Consider the following 23,764-nt stretch of genomic DNA (forward strand, 5'->3'; position numbering starts at 1 on the left):
TTAAATCCGTGGTTCGTGACAACGGGGTTCTAGTGTACCTATTTAACTATGGGAAGCAGAAAACGTACATGTAAACTAACTAGTAAAAATAAACTGTCTTTTGACATATTTTCTTTAGAGGTGGCCTGTAGGGCGACGGACTTGTCATGAAGGTTGAAGTGGGTTTAAAGCGAAGCCGTCTAGCATTGTGAGTGACAGCATCCTGCCATTGTACGGCTGGTTTCTTAGCGAGTAGCGGTTGGGTTGAGGGGGGGGGGGGGAAGGGGGGGTTGAAATGAACTGAAAATTTCGGAAGTCATCTATTACGACCCCTCCCCCCCTCTCACTATTACAACTCTATTCCTGGTAACCGTGAGGGGTCGTTTCAGAGACGTTTGACTGTATTAAAGATCAGTGGTCACGGCCCTGTATCAAATTCCAAATAGGCGCAGAAGACACACCTGGTTCACTTTTTCTAATGCCTGGAATGCCAGGCTCCATCGTTTACACAAGTGTATAAACTACCCGTTTTTATTAAATGAAATTTATCGAAAATAATAATTACGCGTACTTTAAAAATACCACTTTATTTTAATAATTCACTTTCATTCTTACATAATGACCAACTACTAAAACGTAAAACCCTCTGATGTTTATGAAAGACGTCTATAATGACATAAACATTTGAAACCAAGATGGCGTCTTCCAATTTATTAGCGTTTCGAATATTATGCGTTTGGCAACACTGATTATTGTTGCTCTTGTTAATTTTCAAGACAAATTATAACCTAAAAATACGGCAAAGATGTTAACATTTGCCAAACTTAAAAATAATTCATTAAAAATAATATTCAACATTGAGTTCTTTTATTTAGTCAGAGATTTATTTTAAACTATGTTTATGAACGAGTGTTGAATTTACGTTAATGTTTATAATATGTAATTTATTTTTTGTGATGTCTTTGTACTTTGTTCGTCTAATACGTATACGAAGTTGTTACTGGACGTATGTATACATAACGTATTTCTATAATATAAAAATTAGTACAACGAAGGTTTTTACTATTTAAAAAAATTTGTTTTCCCGAGGTATTATCATGAAGAGAAAAATTATTTTCCCGAAGTTCGGGAATGGTTTTTTCCCAACTTTTATCCCGAATTTTGGGATCCCATCGACCCCTAATTTTTACTTATAAATGCTCTAGTAACATGTGAAAAAAAGCTGTATTTTTACAGGTACATAATGAAGGTGAAGCTACTTCTGCGACAACCAAAATGAAAATGAGAGTGCCAGTATGACAATACAGGATGTTCTTGAGGTACCATGGGGAGTATTAGAAAACTGGGAGACAGCTCACTTCGTAGAGGTTAGTATGAGAAAACTCAGCAGGCTTATATTGCATTAGTGTAATACCTACATTAAAATAACACAGTATGCATCCTATCAAATCTGTGTTATTACAGGTAATTACACATAATGCACAACTTGGCGAAGCTGCTTCTGCAACCGCCAGCAATTATAATGGCTGTGCTAATATGGGTTGGCCTCTTATTGGCAGTGTTCCTGAACATAATAATACAAATAGTTACAACAATGAGAGGTAAATATGTAGTTGGGCGGTATTTGTGAAAAAAAATGTTAAAAATCCGAAAATACTTTTATTCTATGCTCTTTAACTTCCTCTTTTCATTAAAAGTGGCGGATGTAAGAAAATCCAAATACTTTAGGATATATCGAATTTTTAAATTTCATCATATGTAGTTGAGCGGTATTTGCGAAAAAAAATGTTAAAAATTCGAAAATACCTTTAGTAGATGCTCTTCAACTTCCCCTTTTCATTAAAAGCGGCGGAGATAAGAAATTCCAAATACTTTAGGAGATATCAAATTTTTAAATTTCATCACAATAAATTATACCAGTGCATTCATGTGGCATTCAGAATTGTTTCTTGTTTACGAGTATCTATTTTTTTTATTGGATAGTGATGTCACGTGATTGATCGTGATAGGCCAGAATTCAAATGAACCAATACGTGATTATTTAGTTAATTTATTGTTTTAAAACGGTGTTTAATTACCGCCTCCAACTTAAGCGAGTTTTTAACGTTTCTAATTTTAAAGTTTTATTTTTTATTGTTGCGCAAGTAATAAGTAACAAAAAAATTTTACGTGAGTTGTTACTGTTCATCCTTTGTCCTGGTTTGTTAGGTCAGGTCAGTTACATTATAAATACTTTAAAACTAAAAAACCATTGAAATAATTTCATATTATTTTTAATGTACGCTTAGTTTCAAAGTATTTATAATGTAACTGACCTGACCTAATCGACCATTTTCATTAATTAGGCATTCACAAACACACAGCAAAATAAAAAAAATGGCGGGTCGAATGATAAACACAGGTCTTGTATGCAAAATAAGAACGGCGATATCTCCTAAAGTATTTGGAATTTCTTATCTCCGCCGCTTTTAATGAAAAGAGGAAGTTGAAGAGCATCTAATAAAGGTATTTTCGGACTTTTAACATTTTTTTTCGCAAATACCGCTCAACTACATATGATGAAATTTAAAAATTCGATATCTCCTAAAGTATTTGGAATTTCTTACCTCCGCCGCTTTTACCCAATGAGGTATGAATGAATTTATGTGGCTTGTTTGATGCTGCTTTAATATTTATCATTTTCAAAATTTTAATATGCATATACATACATCATGTCAAGCTCTACACTATGTTTTGTAGTGGCTTTGGTGTACATAAAGATATTTTTACACTACTATCTTGGAGGAATGGGGTTCAATTTGTTTTTAATTAGAGGTGGGACGATACCACACTTTCGATACTCGATTCTGTATTGTTTTTTCAGTTCGATACTTTCGATACTCCAGGGAAAAATATTTTTCCATTATGCAACAATTATTACAAATAACATAAATTAGTTTTAAACTATATAAAATCAATCTATCATACTAGCATTATGTCAGATTAAACTTAAATACATAATGTGTAAATAATTGCATTATATTAATGAAAGATATGAATTCATCATTATATATACATATAATAAAACCACCATAAATGTAAAATACAGTCCATAATCAAGTAAAGTTGACATGAGAAACAGTGGCCTTACAAAATGTTTGAAGTCCTTTCTTGGAAGGGGGTAAGAGTCACTAAGCCTTCTTCAACAGAAAAAGTTCTTAGCAATGGCGTATGTCCAAAAACTTACATCAAGTCACTAAGCCTAAATTAGAAATAAAAAAATTAGGCTATTGTAAATAGAAAATCAGAAATTATTGCTTGTTTGTTTCATTTTACAAACAACTTTATGCAACAGAACAATTTTCAATAAAATTTTAACTTGAGAAACGTAAAATACAAACAATCAGATCGTAAGAAAACAATAACAAACGGGTATATTCAGTTCAAAGATTAATGAATGCACAAAATATGAGATCCGTGCCTTGGTAAAGCGCGTGCACCATTTTCATAATCATTGCTAGTTTGCGCCACTAGTCTCGCTTGGTGCTGGCCATAGATGCTACTAGCGAAGTGCACAGTCTTCCTGATACTAACCATATCTATCGTGCGATAAAGTTATTTTCTTACATTTACAAAGGTAAACAATGAACGTTTTTCAAAATAAAAGCATTAATTAAAACGTAATTTATCAGGAGGAATATATCTAACAAAAAAATTTGTGAATTTTAGGACTTTTCCACTTCGTAAAAACATATGAAACGGGAAATTAATGATTTTATAAGTGTATGTTCCGGGAAAGTAAACAATTGTAAATTTAGTAGAACTTTCGGCGGGACCAAAATTAATCGGCGTATGACACGGGAAAATGTATGAAACGGGAACGTATCATCGAGGTTCTACTGTAGTTGTATTTTGTACGATGGCGACTCAAAACTTAATTCAATACAAATGAACAAGCATTCCGGTATCGAAAAAATGTATCGAACTTACAGTTTCGGTACTTGATACTTTGCGATACCGTCAAGTATCTATGGTATCGAGGTATAGAAGTATCGAAAATCCCATCACTATTTTTAATTCAATGTAGATTTTGAAATACTTGAGGGTACAAAATTCTATAAGTTAATATTAGATTTGTTATTGTGTGTTTTTTTACAGAATAGAACACCTCAAGATCACGATGTATATTGTCAAAAGGATCATACATATGATGATGAAGACTGGGTGATAGTGTTCAAGATCCAGACTAGTGTTGGGCCGATTCCTAAAATATACCGATTCCGATTCCATTTTCGATTCTTAAATTAAAGAGTCGATTCTTCAAATCCGATTCCGATTCCTTAATTTTTATCTGACAATGTTCAACAGAGTAATATACTCAGAAAAAAAAAGGCTGTTTATGATTTTAAAAATGTAATTGCATTGTGTTTGATTTTCTGTGCAGAAATTAACATTATATACAGCTTATATAATGTTAAAAAGTATATTCATTACCATCAAGTTATGCTACCTTGAATTTCTAGCACAATTTGGCCTTTTAACCTTGCATATAGTTAGATGAAACACGTGTTCAAACACTGCCAATAATCCAAAATGTCTTATGACATAAATTGCAAATAATGTTATAACTTAACCAACTTTAGATACCTTACATTAATTAATTGTAAAAAAAAAAATGAGTTTTGTACGGTTAGGTTAAGAATTTTATTTTCAAGCACAACTAAATAATGATCCAAATAAAATGACAATATAACCTCGTTTATACATATTTCAAGGGACCAGGGCGAAAAACAAATAAAAAGAGGGAAATGTAAAAATAAAATTTTATTATCTCATTATGATGGAAATGACAAGAAATAAATATGCACCACACTAAAATAAAATGTCAGAGATGCTTACGTTTTAATATATTACCTAGAACTTAATTATCTCACTTGGTGAAAAGAATAAATCCATCCAATCGTGCAGTTCTTCACAACCGTAAAGAGAAAATAAATTTTCGGTTCTTGAGTAAGAAAGTTCTGTGCATGTTTTAGCACCTCAAAATTTCCACATTTTATGGTGAGATTTTCTTACACAAAATATTTAAACTCTTCAAATAATCGTGTGTTAACATTTAATTCATTTCATTAATTTATCAGAAACAATTCTGTTAAACTAACACAACTACTTTCAAAAGATTGTTTATGTTTGGTAATAAAAATTTACGAACGTTTCAGCAGCAATGTTTGGAAATTCAGATTAGCCAACTGCCTTTCCAAAATATATCTAACGTAAAACGAGCATCGCTGAACAGGCACAAGAACGCCGATTTACAGCAATTTGGTCATGTTGATTTTAAACTTATTTTAATATGGCCACCACTGTAATCCACTGTGAATTTGGGTAAAATCTAATTCAAAAATTATTTCATTTTAATTCTTTAAAGTTTAAAGTGCAGAGATGTGAAACATCTTAATTTTCACGTTCACGTCACCAAAGATTTGGTTCATGGCCGTATGGTTTACCATGGCAGGTAGCACAAACAGAAAAAAATTAGGTTGTTTACAACGGCAAATGTAGCTGCCATGATGAAATAGTTAACGTTTACATTATTTTACTTGCCGTTTACATTTACATAATTTTCATTTAACATTTATGGTTTTGTCTAATTATTTTTGAAGGTTTACTATTAAATGCAGTGCTGCTGCAACGTAATTTCCGAAAAATGCTTTCGCTTAAAACGGGAAAGTAGATACTGCATTTGTACTGTAGGGAAAATGGCGGTGCAAGTAAATAAATACGTTAATCACCGTAACTTGTAAACCAGTAACGTAAAAAAAAGATTGTATTATGTAGTTTAAAAATTATATTTGCATGCATTTTAATATTTTCTTACGTTATGTAGATGTATTTTGCAAACTTAAAAACAAAATCAGGAATCGGTCATGGTCGATTCCAAAACCATTGTATTCTGAATCCCACGATTATACTGGAATCGGTGGAACCGACCGATTCCGGAATCGGAATCTACCCATCACTAATCCAGACTACACTCCACATTTAGATTCAGGCAATGAAGGTGAACATAGAGAGACCAAAGACATAGAGGAAGAGAATGAAGATAATAGTAATGTACCTGAAAAGTTAGATGGACAAACGACTCAAAATAAGAAAGGAGGTATACCTAAAAGGGGAGAAAACGAAAGCATTTAAGTCAAACATGTCAGTCACGGAAAAAACTAAAAGACAGCAACAAACCTCATTTCGTAGTTAAAGGTAATTACTGTAGTCCCAAGAAATTCAATGATTTTAATTGCAACTGCCCCAAACGATGCAAAGACAATGTTAATATTGATTCCAGGAAAAAAATATTTGAGAAATTTTGGGATTTATGATCTTATGATTGCCAGACTGCTTTCAAGGCTGCACATATTCATGAGGTAAATGTTAAAAGAAAGAGGTCATCATCTAACAAACGACAATACACTAGAAAATACGAAATGGATAAAGTGAATGTCTGCAGAGAAATGTTTACTCATACCTTGGGAGTATCAACAAAACGAGTCAACACATCACTGAACAAAATTCGCTCCAATTGTGTAACTGACAAGAAAGGAACTCACAGAAAAGGTGTGTCTCAAATTCCTCCAGTTGAATTTCAAAAAATTAAGGATCACATGAACAAGTTTCCTAGGTATAAATCACACTACTGTCGGCGAATGAGTGGTGATACAGAATACCTATCTACAGAACTTACAGAATCAAAAATGTATGAATTATACAAAGAGGAAAATGAAGGAAATGGAGCAGTAAGTGTCAGTTGATACAGAATGATACTTCACAGAGATTTTAATATCAAACGGAAAAAGCTGAAAAAAGATACATGCAATGCATGTGACAGATTTCATGCAATAATGCAAAACTGCAACAACATTGAAAAAAAAATTATGAATGAGTTAAATGTGCATCAGTCAGATGCTGAAGAAGCAAGAGATGCAATAAATGGTGATCTTAAGACTGCAAAGGAATGTGAAAATGTGGAAAAGTTATGTTATGACATGGAGAAAACATTGCCTCTGCCTTATCCCTACAAATATAATTTATTACAAGAGGCAAATATGGGTTTATAATACTGGGATACACTCTGGGAAAGAGTCTAAAAGTTTCTTTTATGTTTGGGTAGAAGGCACTGCCGGAAGAGGTGCCCAAGAAGTGGGTTCCAGCTTGCGAAAGCATATTGTAACTTATGTCGGAAGGAATGTCACAGACATCATTTTGTGGTCTGACTCGTGTGGGGGCCAGAATAGGAATATCAAAATGGTACTAATGATGAACACATTGTTTGGTGATCTAAACTCACTGAATTCTGTGACACTTAAGTAGTAAACTCTCCATTATCCGTGTTAATTGGGACCTTCCGATGCCCGGATAATTGAATGCCCATAAGAAACCCGGATAATCCGTTTCACCACTTAAAAATGGTGTATTTACTGGCAAAAGAGTGTCTCTTCAGTAGAATTCTATGAGTACAAGCAAAGGCTTTGTATACCGTGTCCCAGCTTATTGGACCGTAAACAATACTGGCACTGTGTTGCCGCCATCCTTCTCCTGTCCCCTTTATTGCTACGGGAGGGAGAGAGGCGGCAGTCTCATCTCAGCATCTCCCTCCACCCTTTTAACGACCTATTATCGGGGTCACGACAAAATAAGTGTCTGAACCACAGCACAACATTATACAACTTTTTTTTCCCCCTTCCAGCTATTGCATTTTATTTTTCTACCTCGCGCGGCAAGATATTGTTTCTTGTTAATTCCGCCTATTAAATTAGGATGCACTTTACAGTCTAACTATGAGTATGGGATACTACGAAACCTTCGAAGTTACGAGAGTTTTGAAATGCGTCAGTTTGACTACATAAATAGTAATCCTAAACTAATCTGGTTATTACGAGTGCTTCCTTGTTGGCTCTTTCGTAAGAAAGAGTGATTTAAATGGCATCTTCAAACAAGTAAAAAAAGGTTCACGCAGTAAACAAAGGCTGCAAAGGCTGGCGCCGGGGCTGTGGACCATGACTCAATATGCTCCCTTTCTCTCTCTGTCTCTGTCTCTCTCTCTCTCTCTCTCTCTCTAGCTCGGCGGTTTTTAGAAGCCCTCTCCCTCCCATTGTGTTACTGGCTGCTTTATTAATGTCTCGCACGGTTTGGATTCCAATTTCATATTCCTGTGCTAATTTCGCGGCAGTTTCTCCTTTTTCTAACCTGTCCACAACTTCTAACTTCTTTGCTATTTTCAGCACTTTACGTTTCCTTTTACCAGACATGATTACAAAAACAAATGTGCCTGGGAGAACTGTGTAAATAAATAACTGCGTGAAAAATGCCTCTTCCAGACGTCAGGAGTGTGGGAAGGTAAAAGAGGTAGAGGGACCTCTTTTTTTAGCGTGGCCGGGCGCAGTGAAAAGAACGCTTGAAAAGAAAATGAAAAAAAAAGAGGGGGGGGGGGGGGGAGTTGAGCTGGAAGCAGCAGTCAAGGCATTCCTTTTTTGGTTTAAAGTGTGACAAATTGACGGGTCAAGCTGGCGGGGGAACGAGGGTCTGAAGGGTCAGGTAAATAGCTTTCTGACACAGCAGTAAAAAAAAAGGCGCAGCGCAGTGGCGGCGTAGCTACACCCCGTCATTTTTTTTACAACTTCATAAAAAAATCAAGCACGGATAACCCGAAAACCGGATAATCCAGGCCCGGATAATCGAGAGTTTACTGTATTTAGTTTCAGGTCACACTTATTTCCCGAATGATTCTGATTTTGGCAATGTGGAATCTGCCCTAAAACAACAACAGCGACTATATACTTTGGAGGACTACATAAAGGTAATGGAAGGATGCCGTAAAAAGAGAAAATTTGTTGTGACACAAGTGCAGAATGACAACATTAAAGGGACCAGTGAAATAGAGAAAGAGATAACAAACAGGAAGATTGACCACAGAAGGAAATAAAATTAACTGGCTCACAGTTCGTCAAATTAAATTGTCGAGATGTAAACCACAAGTTCTTCAGATGAAGACCAGCCATTCTCAAGAAACTCTCATTGATGTTAACATTAACAAAAACAAGTGATGAGGAAGACCCTCAGATGGATTTCAATCATCTAAATTAATTTCCCCGTGGCCTGAAGGAAAGCCTATAAGTAAGAAAAGCTTAAGGATATTAAATCTATTCGTCATCTTTTATACCTCAAGGAGTCTGGCATTTTTATCAGAAATTTCAGTCGAGTACAGAGGTTGAAGATGACATAGATGGCTTTGGAAATAACGCAGACTTCACAATGAAAGATGAATAATAAATTGCTTATATGTTTTATGCTGAAATGTGTATGTAATAGTTTCTCATAACCAACTGACTTTTAAGAACATTTTTGTGATTTATTTGTCATCTCATATGGTATAAGTTATGCTTTCAGGGTATCTGGCATTTTTAACACAAAGCTTATATCCGACAGATGAAGAACACTTGCGAGATTGTTTTAAGACTGATTATGTAGATTTGCAATGGACAATTACTGAACGATAGGTATTAAGGTAATTAAAATGGTGTATTATTTGTTTGTTTGACGTGACCATGGCATTCATGTTCCATTATACTTGGTTCTTTTTAAAGAAACTCTACTTTAATTTATTATAAGAGTACCAACAGCCATTTTTACTGATTAAACTATGATAGGAAGAGAATTCACAATGTTATGCATAATAATAAAGCAGCTTATTATACATGTTAAAATATTTTACAGTGATTTTTTTATGTAGATGTTTCATTATTTTTTTGACATATGGATACTTTAAACAGTCTTTTCTCAGCTGTGACTGAATGGCGCTTAGTTCCATTTATATAAAAGCCATCCATGATGTGTGAGACGGGCTCCTAAACACTATATCATTTTGAGCGGAAAACGGGCTATATTAATATAATATGAATAAAGCATGACACAATACCTCCAATAACTGTGAGCCAGAAGTTTGGGCCGTAGCGCATGGTGATTTCTCCTCCTTCAAACGGGATCACGAGGGGCACGGAGTTCCGAATGCCAATCCACGTGAAGCTCGCAAGCAGCTGTAGCGCACCCATCAGGCACGTGAACACCGCACCGAACCTCACCGACGACAGGAAGAAGAAATTGGCTAGTATCCAACATGGAAAGGCAGTCCTAGGAAAAACAAACAATAATTTTTAATATCACACACACATACACACACACATATATATATAAGTTTTTGACATGACGTCTAATAAATCGATGAACGCCGGCTGTACGCACGAAAAAGTGTCCCACTACAGATGTCCCACTACGGATGTGTCCTGTTTGCTCATTGTACGCATGCGTGGCATCTCTCTTCATGCTCATTGTATGCATGCGTGGCATCTCTCTTCCACTCGATTGGAAGAACCATCAATTTGACTTTTCAATCATATTTTCGTCTTTTGAATTATTAGTATTATGTAATTTAACGATCGTCCACCGATTTTCAGCACAATCGGTACGGTTATTTAAAAGTAATGTTGAATATTCAATACGTTTTGAACCAACAATGGTGTTTTACAGTTACACATAATTCAAATTACACCCGGGATCTTTTGCACAATGTTTTAAAAAATATTGTTACACATTATAAATAAATTTGGTGTTTTTGGGATGCGTATTTGTTATAAAATTGTGTTATAAAAACAAAATAATATTATTCCCCTACCGTGAACAAAATTTTTATAAATCTGTATATAACATCTGAAACTCTGATTTCTCAAGCTGGCATCGTGTGCATGCGGTCAGCGTCGCTAAATTCCAATCCAAAGGTTGTAGGTTCGAATTCCGGCAATACTAAATTTTTTTTGTACTTGTAAAAATAAATACGGTGTACACAACATTTCAAAAGTAATAAATATATTTGAATTAATGAATGCAAATAAAAGTAAATTTATTAATCAAATTATACATTTCATTTCACTCCTTCGTATCCATACAAAATAGTGATAATTCAATAAAAATGATTCAATTTTATTCATAAAAGTATGCAGAGGTAGATTTTATCATACAAAAGATAGAAAAATTAAAAAAAAATTTCTTCCTCAAAGAATATAATATTTTTAATGCCTAAATGGTTTGGTTGCAAAAACCTATTACGGCTCAGTCTCAGGCCGAATATGATATTTCCTTTTCTTCTGGATCAATAATGTCATCAATGTTTTGTTATGACGTCACGTTAAACTATCGTCCGTAAACCGACTTTACAGACAACCAATTTTTTGAGTTTCTGCCCCTGACAGGTGTAAAAGAGTTAAGTTTGATTTTAAGATAAAATACATACAGTACTCAACTTTTTTATTTTTGGTACTGCAGTAACTGAAGAAAATAAATGCACTATTGTTGCATTCTATACAGTATGTATAGTTATAAATGTTCAGAGCTTTCAGTACGAACTTGCTCGTGTGCCCAAGAACAAATTGTGGCCATGCTGGCGGTGCTTGGCCACATGCAGTGACTGCATCTATAGTGTATTTGTGGTTGTTTGTATGTTCGTGCCCACCATTTAAGTTCTTTAACTCTCAGTAGGCATTTCACAAATACAAATAAGAAATAAATAAAAATTAATAAATAAAAATCAAAGTTAATGGACAGACATTAGTAGAACATTATAAAAAAATTTGAAACAAGCTAAAAAATAATATCTCATCCCATTTATACGCAACAGAATAAGTACAAAATAATTATTACATTAAAATTAAAATAAACAATTTTTCTAACATTCTCCTGTCAAAAGTGAGGAAAAAGAAAAACATGTGTGCCACTGATTTTATGCTTGTGCCCTAAAAAAAATCTAGCGATGGTTCAAATCCACTATTATTGAAATCCAAATATCAAATTCGAATCATGCAAGAGTGCCTATAATCTCAGTCTATATCTTAAGGAATCCAATAATACATGAGCAAAAATACAGAAAATAAGTTCTGAAAAAAAAAAAAAAAATTGTGACAAAATGTTTTTTGAAATGCTAAAAAAAAACTTTCCCAAACCAATGTAGTTGGTGGCACATAATTTTTTTATATAGCTTCTGGAAAAAGAAATAAATTTCCCCTCCTCAAATATATATTCTTTTTCCAATCATTTTTCCTCAAATATCATATCATTAAAATACTAGTGATTTGATAGTAATTGAGGTTTTTATTAGTCTATCATTAAAAAAACTTATTTATCTATTTTACAAGATTTCTTTTAAAGAAGTGCATAGCAAAATTTACACTTAATTCAAACACCATGGTCAACAGTTCAAATCATGCAACATTTAAAGCCAGCCAAGAAATTAAATCACACAAAACATATTGTTACGTTGTATGTTTTTGCCCGGCTAAGCACACATAGAAACGTAACAAAACAAAACAAACAATGTTCTTGAGGAATGTTTCATTACTATGGTTCTACGTTATTTGGAAATAAAAGAGTTTATTAAATTATCTTTGTTTATTTCTTTAAAAAAAAATGTTTTCGTCTCATTGTTACATGGCCTCAATACACAATTTTACAAATGAATTTAATTAGAAAAACTTCGTTACTTGTACAGTTTTTGTCTTTTCTTATACGAATTTTAACGATATCTTTGAATTTTGATAGGATGAGGTCCAAATACATACCACAGCACCATACATATTGCCGTTGATGGTCGAGGAGTCTTGTCACTCGCCGATGAAAAAAAAAAAAAACTTAGTAATGTCCCTTGGTTAATTACCTAACTCAAGGTACCGTTGATCGCGGACCGAAATCGCACGAAGTCGGGCCGATGCCGACGCCTAGGGCCTAAATTTCTAGTTACATAGTCCGAAAAAAAAATGAACTTAGGTTAAAAAACTACGGCGTGGCCCCAGCCCCTAGGCGTTAAATTGTCCCTTAGTAATTTTTCATTTGTCTGGCGACTTGCCGACGACGCGACCGAGTTCGGCGACGATCGAGCAACAAGTGACTTGGTCGACGAGATTACCTTCCCTTGTAAAGGTGAAAACAAGGGAGGCAACCCCGTGGGCCAACTGACCAATCAGTGCACATAATTCCAAAACATGACCATATAAGGAAATTCGTACGGGCACATCACTTGACGCCAGGGCTCGCCCTGATTGGCTGGCTAGTGGTAGCCTCCAGAGACCCTTCCAGACGGTCGCTACAGCTGTGCGTACAACGTGACGCGTAAATCCCAAACACGCATTTACAAAGTTAAAAATAGCTTTCTGGCGCCAGAGTGTCGCGCCTGTCTGCTCTTCCTTCTGTACCTTCCAGACTATTCTCGAATTATTCCACTACAATCTCAATAGAATTCAAAATTTACCCAACTAATTTAAATATAATATTCAAATTTTAGCAATTGAAGTTGAAATTCACATTCAAAATTTTAGTTTAAAAATTATGTCCTGTAAAATTATAATCTATACTGCTTTAATTACTGACATTAATTATCAAATGTCAACATTAATTATTATGAACTAGAGTTAACCCTCAAATTAATAATTATGTATCTCAAGGAAATAAGTATTTTAAGGCTTTCCATGAAATTTAACCAAAGTAATTAATAACAATTTTTAACATATCTGAACTGTTTTCTATATCAACAAAAAAATATCCTTCACCTCAAACTTATTCTTAATATTCTTATGACCCATTTTGCAATGCTATAATACTTTAGCTACTTATGTAAAAATTGACATTTTGGAGACGTTAGTAAACCTAGTGACAGTGGAGCCAACCCACCACAGACAGATGTGTGTGTACCAGCCGGCAGTGCGGTAGTGGCGCCCGAACCGCAGTCCCTCGCCGTCCCACGTGAAGTAGTCAGCCACCCACAGGACGGGGAGAGGCAGCCCGCGACGCTGGGCCTCTCTGAAGCTTCGCTGGAGCACACCCGCTGGCAACCAGGTAAGAACTGCACCTTGTCCCCAAGCACCTCTTCACGAAGGGTTTGTCATTTTCAAGTACAGTGAAAGATCTTCAGGCCAGAATTTTTGGGACCATAATCATGCTGGATTAATGTGAATACGAAAAAAAATTAACACATTACAGTCTACTGCTTATGACTGGTTTAAATCAAAGAAACTAGGCTTTTTTTTATGGCTTTAAATTTTTTTTATTTGAAAACTTTGAATAATACTTAAAACACTTACTATTTGATAAAAAAAAAACTTTAGAGCTTATACTTTTTAGGAATAGTCAAATCATTATGCTATTATTTTTATAATAAACTAAGTTTTACATAAATAAAAAAATTTCTCATACACACTTAATATCATTCCATGTAATGAATATATATATATATATATATATATATATATATATATATATATATATATATATATATATGTATATATATATATATAAAAATCCAGTTCTGTTATCGTTTATCACATATTTCCAAATAATCAACACTTTATAAGATATGAATATTCAAATAGTTTTTAACTTTTTATGTTTATGAAAAATTTGACTCTGCATGAAACTTGGAAGTAATCTGGTGCACAAAGAGGAAAACCACAGACTTTGTACCACCAACGAGATTTCTTCCTCAGTCGTTTACCACTGTTGGCCATGCCCACATCGGGACATAGGCTACTTTACAGTATCTTGTGGGATTGTGTTTATTTTCGGTTGGCAGAATTTTCTTCGGAAAATCACAAGCAGATTATCGATCCATAGATGAGAATGATGATTGAACACTTCTGCGTCGGTAGCATCATACAAAGCCAGCTGGTTCCCAAGAGCTTTCATGAAGCTTTCCAAATTAGTTTTGTTGCCATTAGCCCTGAGTTTTTTTAACAAAATAATTTATGACTGAAATCGAAAAGAGGTTGGAAAAGTTTTTTTACAACCATTTTATTGATTTTATTTGAAAGGGATCATAATAGGGTAATTGATCAATGTGATCAAAGTCAGTTTTGTTTATATTGTAGTCAAGTACAATATCAGGTCAGGTTTCCTGAGAAAAACTGCTTTATGTTTCCTACCTTTGGTAAAACCATCACTAATATAAAATACATTCATCTCTGGTAAGATACTTACAAAAATTATACTGTTTAGACGTAGGTAAAATATGTTTCAAGCACATTTATGAAGGTTTTGAATAATCACATGCAAACCTGATGTATCGGAATATTCAGACAAAGAATCAGAACTGCAGTTGTCAGCTTATGAATCAGAAAAAGATAACATTTTTCCTGTTTATAAATTTTGTCACTCTCTCGCGCGATTGTATCACCATTTCCATAGAAGAAAAAACCCAGCCATTCACCTGGCATGATGCAGCAAGCCTGACGCCACTTCAAAAGTAAAACAGTAGAGCACATGGCATCTAGAGGCAACCGATAGAACTACGATGACTGTGGAAAGCGTGCGTGACAACCCAAGCTCATTTTCTGCTCGAGCAAGCAAGCATACATCAGTCCATGAAAATATCTGCTCGAGTTAGGCTGGAGTGGAGTTCACTGTATTAAAATACTATGCTCGAGCTGGGCTTGAGCATGGACCCGAATGTGTTAATATACAGTATAATGGTATTTTAAAAAAAATTGTAGTAACCTGCTTTATAGAAATAAAAAAATACAGATGAACATTGGTCATCAGATTACCATTAAGGCAATGTATCTGTGAAATGACCACAAGAAATCAGGAAACACTGTAATGAAATGAAAACCAGCAAAAAAGACAAATCTGAGCGAACTAAAAATTTCAGCAGCATAGTAATGTCACTTGGCAGGCAGAAACCACCCAAAACATTCTGAGCACAGGCAGCTCGATTACAGCATGTGTCGAACCATGTGATGTCGGATAAAGACCTTTCACTGGCCATCACTTCAAATGATTTCTCACTTTAGGCATCTGTTTTTAGATTTCTAAATGGTTGTAACAGTAAAACGTTTTAAGAACCGTTTTACACTTTTTACAGAAGAGCATAAATAAAGCGGTAATTAATATGTTTTGTTACAAGATACTTTAGTTTCAAGAAATGAATTACAAATTTTTGAGATGGCAGCAGCATCCTTCACTTGGTAACAGTTCATTATGAAGTACTTTCATTATTGAGTAGGAGTACCAAATATTTAGGTTTTTTCAGGTACATTGTAATAAGATTCCTCTGAATACAGTGTACGTGCCTGCACATGCACCTATGCAAATGTACGTGCATGTGGACTATAATCATTGTTTAACATTAAGAATATTGCCTTGAAAATTCCTAAGTAAATCCTTACCTGCACTATGATTTTTTTATACTCTTTCTCCTACAGCTATATGCTGCCTGTCAGAAAACGACACAGTTTGACTTGAGTTGTAGTCTATTCTACAAAAACTGAAAACTTTTTAGTTCTAGCTCAGTGTTATCTTTCATTCAAGAATTGTTCCCAGCATGGTGTAGAACATTTTATTGTCTCAAGTATTGCTGTTGGTTTTCTTAAATTTACTGCAGTTTTTAATCTAAGGAACAGACATAACAAACTATTGAAAAGAGAAATAACAATGAGATTATTATACAAGTACAAAAATAATCAGTGCATAGTACACCTATCCCTCACTTAACACATTTTCAGATTGCGCGAATTCATTTAGCGCGATGTGAATTTTACTGCCCCAGTCTTGAATAGCACATCTGTAAATTTCAGTTAGCACAAAATCTCAGCAGGAAAAAAAAAATGTCTGGCACAATGCCACGAAGTCTATTTCAACTTCTGTAAACAACAGATGTGCCGTGGGATGCAATTAGCCAAACAGGGGGGAAGAGTTGCGCGTGCAGATCTGTCTACGCTACCAGCTGTTGTACAAACATCAGCTATGGGAAACTAATTTGTGGCTATGGAGTGTAAAGAACCAAATGTTTTAACGTCCGCGCGTATGCCGCCGTTCCGTACCGTTGTCGCCTGGCCACAAACCGAGCTGTGAACTCAGTCTAGCCACTGGCAGGGAATTCACTCAAACAAAAGCAACGTCTGCCCATTCAGCTGCCGGTAACTGTATGTGCTCATAATGCATCGTATTCAAGTATTTGAGACAAAACTAGAAGTATTACAGCGCGCAGATTATCATGAATACTACGCATATGTTGGTCGCACTTTAGTTTCAAGCAAGTCAACTGTGCGCACAATCATACGAAATATGGACTCTTACCAAAAGTTTATATAAGTCTGATGCTGTTGGTTGTACTAGTGGGAATATATCTGACATTAGATACCGGAACAGAAATGAACAGATAATTCATATGGAAAAGGTTGTTAAATGAATGTTGCAATGAAAAAAATAATCATTGGCCTGACAGGATTGGTGTGAACCAGGTGGTGATACACGAATAAGCACATTCATTTATGAAAAATTTAAATGTAGTTATTCTGACAGTAATATTGGTTTCACTGTCAGTGAAGGATGGTTTGGAAAGGTACACGACGTGAGTTGAATGTCACGCCTGGGCGGGCAGGTCAGCCAGCCGACTGACGATAAAGTACATAACCACGTATCTGCCATTACGCTGTATCGTATTTGTCATACAAAGTGCGATGGGAGGCATATAAAGATAAATGGTGTAACATATTTAATATTTATAGTTGAGTGTTATTCAACGCATTTATATTACGTGAAGTATATTATCCTACTCAATTTTGGAACACATTAAATAAATAAGCCTTGCTATTTATGGAAACTAATGCTTCAGAATATGTGATTTTGAATGACACAAGCATTATTAGGAACAAATTAGTCGTGCTAAATAAGGGATAGGTGCATGTAGTTGAGTGTTATTCAATGCATTTATATTAATTACATAAAGTATATTTTCCTACTCAATTTTGGAACACATTAAATAAATTAGCCTTGCTATTTATGGAAACTAATGCTTCAGAATATGCGATTTCGAATAACACAAGCATTTTTAGGAATGAATTATTCGTGCTAAGTGAGGGATAGGTGCATGTACCACTAGATACGTATGTAACAAGATTTTTAATGGGCTAACAGTTTTTAAAATCTGTCTTGATGCATCAGTCGATTATCCTAGTCTGTCACAAAAGTTTAGTATTCAATAAAAGCTTTTTGATTAAATAAGTTTCTGATAACTTACCGTAAGGCCCGAAACCAAACCTTCCTTGGTCCCATGTCCACCAAAATCTTTCGTTATAATTAATAGTTTCATGTTCAAGTGCAGTCCCTCGTACAGGTTCATCTGTAACATGTAACGAACAACTTCAGTTGGCGTAATGGACTGACAAAAATTAAAATCCATGATAGAGGAGTATCACATTTTCAATGTAGAAAACTTTTGATAGCTTGCAGTGTACTATTGCAAATAATTAAGTAGAAGTAGAGTGGAGTTCCTCACAAGACTGAAACCTAGAATATAAACATAGCACAGCAACTACATGCCAAAAGTCAAATTTATATTCTGAGTTGCAAATAAGAGAATAGTGTTAATGTTCTCTTCAATATAATCTTTGCTCAAAATTATTTAATAAATTATAATTAGAAAAATATTTTATTGAAATAACTGTTATGTTTCAGTTCTTAATGTTCTATAAAGTACATTTTACAAAACAATTTGTTTGGTCTTGACAAATGGAGTAAATAACATATTTAATATTATGAACTGTAAAAAATTAAAACAAAATATTCATGTGTGAATGTATTGTCAAATTTTATTACCTTAGGATTAAATAATGCCATTACAAAATGAAACATAATATTATTTGTTTTATAATTTTTATTACACAGATATTGGGATTAGCATTTAAATCCCCTTATAAAAATTTCTGCAGAAAACTGTAAAAATCGTCCAGTAACCAAAACAATAATTTTTTACAATGAGCTGCTAGAAAATACACTTTTTTTAAAATAATTATAAACATAGGGATACAACACAAAAGGAAAATATTGCATTATTTTTATTAAATAAATACATTATTTTATTAAATGCTAAACAAACAGTTTTTTTTTTTTTCAAAACCATACTGGCAGTTGTTGCTGAAGTTGTTTGTGATGATATTGCATTCCTGGTTGCAGATGTGCGAGAACAACCACTCTACTTCTGCCTTGAGCGGCAAGGCACAGATCCCTGGTCTGAGCAGCTCGTCGTCCAAGTTACAGCCACAAGGTCTCGCAGTGGGATGACACATCAGCACGGTCGGACGGATGTTCACTGCTTAAATGTCCCTATGTGACGAGGCCATCAGCTGTCGGTACTTCACCCCAACTTTAGGGTTTACAAAAACACTGGAGACCACCCACAAGTCTAAGTTTTCGAACAGCACTACAACCAGCTCATAGGAGCAGTACATTTTTCCTTTCATCTTTGGTCCTTCCCTTATGTGTTTGAGCCTGTGTAGCAAATTAAGACTTCAAATCAGAGGAAAGGCAGAAAGATGGATGAGTGTTGCGACTGTTTACTACGTAGCAGGTTTTTGTCTGCTACAGATTGGATGACATGAATTTATATCCAAGGGAGAAAAATTAAATGTGTTATCATTAGAACAAAGTGTTAAGATTTATTTCCCTGGTACAAATGAGAATGTTGTCTCCACATACAAAAATTTTTATTAAGTAATTTTTACAAGCAGTATTTAAAAAAAACTCCTTCTTTCCTCCCACTACTGCAACTGTGCCTGACAATACTCCAACAAACTGCCTAATTTCATCTGCCAGCCCCAAGACAGCAAACATCTGAAACGTCTGCCTGTTGAACCACAGCTGGCACATTTCCATCCAAGATGCTTTAATCAAGAATGTATGATTACCTGACTGCTTTTAAAACTTCACATAGTACTTCTTTCCTTATGATGGCTTGAGCAGTCGGTCTGTCCAAACAATTATTGGTATATAATAATAATAATAATGTCACTTTTAGCTTGTGTAAGGACTACAAGTTTAGGCATTTACTTTCAATATAAAGTGCAATAAAGTCTCTAATCCAGCATGTTGGGAACATGGCTGTGCCAGATTGTAGAATGTCAATATAGCAATATAGTTTTACAGGAAAACCACATAAAATAAATATACAGTACAATGGTATTTAAAACAAGTTATAATATTCTGCTCGATGGCAAGAAAAAAATTAACATTAGCATCACTGTTTAAAAAGCCCTGATATCAAGCTGTATCAGGAAACATTGTACTGAAACGGAAACTGACAGTAACAAGAGAAACTAAAAACATGAGCAGCACAATGGCACGACCTGGTAGTCCCAGCTTCACAAACTCCTGAATCCAACATCAAAAACTTCCGAACACTAGTGGCTCGATCGGTGCTGGACTATAGAATGTGCCGAACCGAACATGCATTAAAGTCTTTGTTTTTTTTTCTCACCTACTCTCTTGAGAGTGATGTTGACAGAGCGCAAGCCCACGCTTACACTGATGTCAGCTACAATCTCTTCAGCAGTGCCTGCCTTGTACGAAGTGTTAGTCCTCACCACTCCTGTCTCCCAACGCTGGCCAAAGTTGCACACTAACAACACACAATACCATCAACATTTATGGTTATATTTACATCTCAACATTAGCTGTTATTTATACATTGTGAGTGAGTGATATCAACTTCATCATCATCAGAGTTCCTAATCTCAAGAACTCGCAGTCCATCTGACTGTCAACATATTTTGCTCAGGTCCACTAAGGTATTACAAACATAGATGGTACCATAGTTTATCAAAGAAACATGGTTTATTGAAGTATTAATCTGTCTATATAATGTCTGGTATGAGTGAAATTGTTTGCAGTTTACAAGCACAGAACAAACCAGCTTTATAACACATTAAAACAAAATAAAGAGAAAGATCAATTTTTATTTTATTACCAATTTTTAAGTCATTATGGTTGGAGGCCCAGACGTTGCTAAACACTGACCTAAGTAAATGGTTATGAAGAAAATTCTTTTCCACGGTTGGTCTCTGTAATTTTCTCTACAAACTTAATGTGACAATAGCAGCAATACAATTTGTGGCAGAATAGTTACAGCTCAGTGCACGGTTGCACTTCAAAAAAACTGGGTTGCAGACGTCAGCTTACTTCTGTGTTGTTAAAGCACATATTAGAAAATTGTAGTTGAATTAAATTTTTTGTTCAACTATAAAAAGTAAGTTTCTAACTAATTATGAAAGTAATGGAGTTACATCTATAAAAAATATACCGTATTTACTCGTGTATAGCGCGCACCACGATTTTTGCAACAAATTCCAAAGAAAAAAAAAATTGAAATTTTTTTTTCCCATAAATAAATTTTACTAACATTTTGTGGTACCTAATAATTTAAATTGATGTGTGGTGATGCGTCAGGAAAATACTTAAACTCTGCTGTGTAGACGGAAGATAATGAAGCGCTGTATTGTCACAACTGGTACGTGGGAGGGAGGGAGGGAGGCGTGCCGCGCTACGTTGCTAAGTTGGCGCGGAGAACTAGATGACTCACCGGTCGCTGCTGGGACGAGGAATGGAGGAAGCGAAGAAAGTGGACAGGGGGGGGGGGGGGAGAACTGGTGACAACATTCTCTCTCTCTCTCTTTTTTTACTAGCTTCTGAGCTGGCTTTCTGTAAAGGGGGAGGTCTAAAAATAAACAAGAGACAATGATGTGCGAGCTTGCACGCGCACGTGTGTGTGTGTGTGTATGTGTGTGAGTGTGAAACAGAGGCCTTGTTGCTTGTGCGTATGTGTGGGGGCTGGCCAGAAACGTCACCCGTCACCCGGCAGTTAACGACTTCCACTCCTCCCCGCCTCTCCCCCCCCCCCCCAAATTTTTTTTTCCGTGTATAGCGCGCATCCTTATTTTTTTCCTTTACTTGAGGGGGAAAAAGGGCGCGCTATACACGAGTATATACGGTATTAGAAACATAAAAACTGGTTTCTAAAGCCATTCCAGAAATTAAAAAAATATATATTTAACCCTTAATCCCTGGAACTATAATACATTATAGCATATGTTTATCTGACTTGCATGACGTATAGCTCTTACCCGTCGTATAGCCTGTCTACCTTTCCTCCTTATCATTTATACTCACAATTTACATTAGTTACATCTCAACTACCTGATGAGCTGTGTTATACTCTGTTAAAGTTTTGAAGCAGTCTTCGAGACTATTCATCAGGGTAAACGTCATGAATTGTGACAATGGCCTGCAGAGAATAATTTGTGTGTTTTATCCTGATTTGGAAGCCATTATGAGTCGGTGGATTCTTACAGATAACAAAGGATAGTGTAGTGATTCCAATGTTGCCATTTTCAGTCAACATTCGAAAGACGAGTGATAGTTAATTAACACTCCACATCAAATGATGAAATCAAGCACTCACAAGGGGAAGCTACAACGTTTGGATCACAGATTTTATTGAAATTTGTACAGTTTTAGTAGTCCATTAAGACAACATAATGTGCAAGTAGTAAGTCTTGGGACATGCACGGTTAAAGTCATACCCCCAAAATGTACTCTGATTTGTCAACCATGTGACATTTATTTATACAGGCAAGTTAAAAACTTTATCAATTCAAAATTGTTAATATTTGATTGAAAATGAACAAGAAAATGCTTCTCGTGAAGATGTTATTAAAATACATTCCATCGTACATCACCAAATATCATCACTGATATTTACGAAAATGTTGCATTACGCATGGTTTGCATCTAAATTGCCGGAGGAAAGAGATATTTTTCAAAATGTCAGCGAGGTTTGTTTTTCGATAGAAACTCTGAAGATTTCTTGTGTATGTGGGAAAATTTCATTTATTCAATGTAGCAGATGCAGTTTTAATTTATTTCTTCCGTGCATATATGCCAAATATCATCCTGGAACTTGTAATTCCAAAAGCACATCCGACGAGTATATTACCCTTATATTCTGAAAAATTGTAACTCATTGTATTACTGAATATTGTTATTTATGTTAGACCTTTATTTATCTATGTTTGACTTGGAATTCCAAGCCTCCCTCCCCTTGTCCTTCCACATCAAATCTGTTTCTGCAGGTCAAAGCATCCAGGTACAAAGCAATTTCGGGTACCTTACCACATCACATACATATAAGGAAGGCCGCAATTACGACAGGCATACATTTTCAGCAAAACATCACGTGTTTAAGTTAGTTGTTTACTTGTCGATAATTATAAATATTTTATTTGTTGTAATTATAAACATTAGTGAACAGAAACAAAAATTTGGAAATTCAGTTATAGTTAATGTAAATACACATAGTTTTTCATTATATTACCCACGAGATCCAGTGATTATGGAGCTTTAACACTAACCACTCGACCACCGTCATCTCATGCTCATGATCACAATGCACCAGTACATGTTCGACGTGTAAAACTTCTCTTGCGATTTTCTCGAAAACGCCTAAGTAGTATGCCTTAACACTTGCACATTATGTTGTCCTAATAGACTACTAAAAGTATACAAAATTTGAATAAAATTCGTGTTCCGAACGTCGTAGCTTCCCCTTGTCAGTTCTAAATAAACTATGATAAAAATACATACGTACAAAACGGTCAGAAAACCCATATACTTCTAATACTTGAACACAGAAGCAAAACTGGTTTTTTTTAATTGTGAGCTTTTGAATAGGTTGGTGTTAAAGCAGATCCTGAAATTGCATGGAATTTGATAGAGAATATTGAACTGCAATAAATAATTTTGAAATGCACAAAAATCAAACTTGGTAAACAAAGAGCCACAAAACACAACGCATATGTGACAGATACATGTGATTTTGATATGCTGAAATTGAAGGCAGTTATTGGACTGCTGATTTATTCGGCAGTTTTCACATTTAACACTGTGT

General features: G+C 35.0%; 1 protein-coding gene and 2 long non-coding RNA genes across 8 annotated transcripts in view; 2 read left to right on the forward strand and 1 right to left on the reverse strand.

Moving 5' to 3' along the window:
• LOC134543335 (dual oxidase maturation factor 1-like) overlaps window positions 1-23,764 on the reverse strand; it is a 51,390-nt gene that overhangs the window by 20,128 nt on the left and 7,498 nt on the right. For 3 of the 5 annotated variants that reach the window (XM_063388330.1, XM_063388314.1, XM_063388295.1), the window contains exons 4-7: window positions 20,300-20,440; window positions 18,065-18,166; window positions 13,723-13,894; window positions 9,929-10,140 (exon numbers count right to left, since the gene is read on the reverse strand). In XM_063388330.1, the coding sequence (XP_063244400.1) occupies window positions 9,929-10,140; window positions 13,723-13,894; window positions 18,065-18,166; window positions 20,300-20,440 (627 nt within the window). The remainder of the gene's footprint in view (window positions 1-9,928; window positions 10,141-13,722; window positions 13,895-18,064; window positions 18,167-20,299; window positions 20,441-23,764) is intronic. The other 2 variants (XM_063388322.1, XM_063388304.1) reach the window with 1 other exon arrangement.
• LOC134543359 (uncharacterized) lies at window positions 735-4,759 on the forward strand. 2 transcript variants are annotated; one of them, XR_010076926.1, is made up of 4 exons: window positions 735-985; window positions 1,216-1,346; window positions 1,444-1,580; window positions 4,117-4,759. It is a non-coding gene; the product is annotated as an uncharacterized LOC134543359 (long non-coding RNA). The 2 variants fall into 2 exon arrangements; XR_010076927.1 differs by lacking the exon at window positions 1,444-1,580 and having other exon boundaries at window positions 746-985.
• Window positions 10,350-19,471, forward strand: LOC134543365 (uncharacterized). Its single transcript, XR_010076929.1, has 2 exons — window positions 10,350-13,887; window positions 19,000-19,471. It is a non-coding gene; the product is annotated as an uncharacterized LOC134543365 (long non-coding RNA).

Source organism: Bacillus rossius, chromosome 1 (genome assembly GCF_032445375.1).
Source record: "Bacillus rossius redtenbacheri isolate Brsri chromosome 1, Brsri_v3, whole genome shotgun sequence".
NCBI classification, from domain to species: domain Eukaryota; kingdom Metazoa; phylum Arthropoda; class Insecta; order Phasmatodea; family Bacillidae; genus Bacillus; species Bacillus rossius.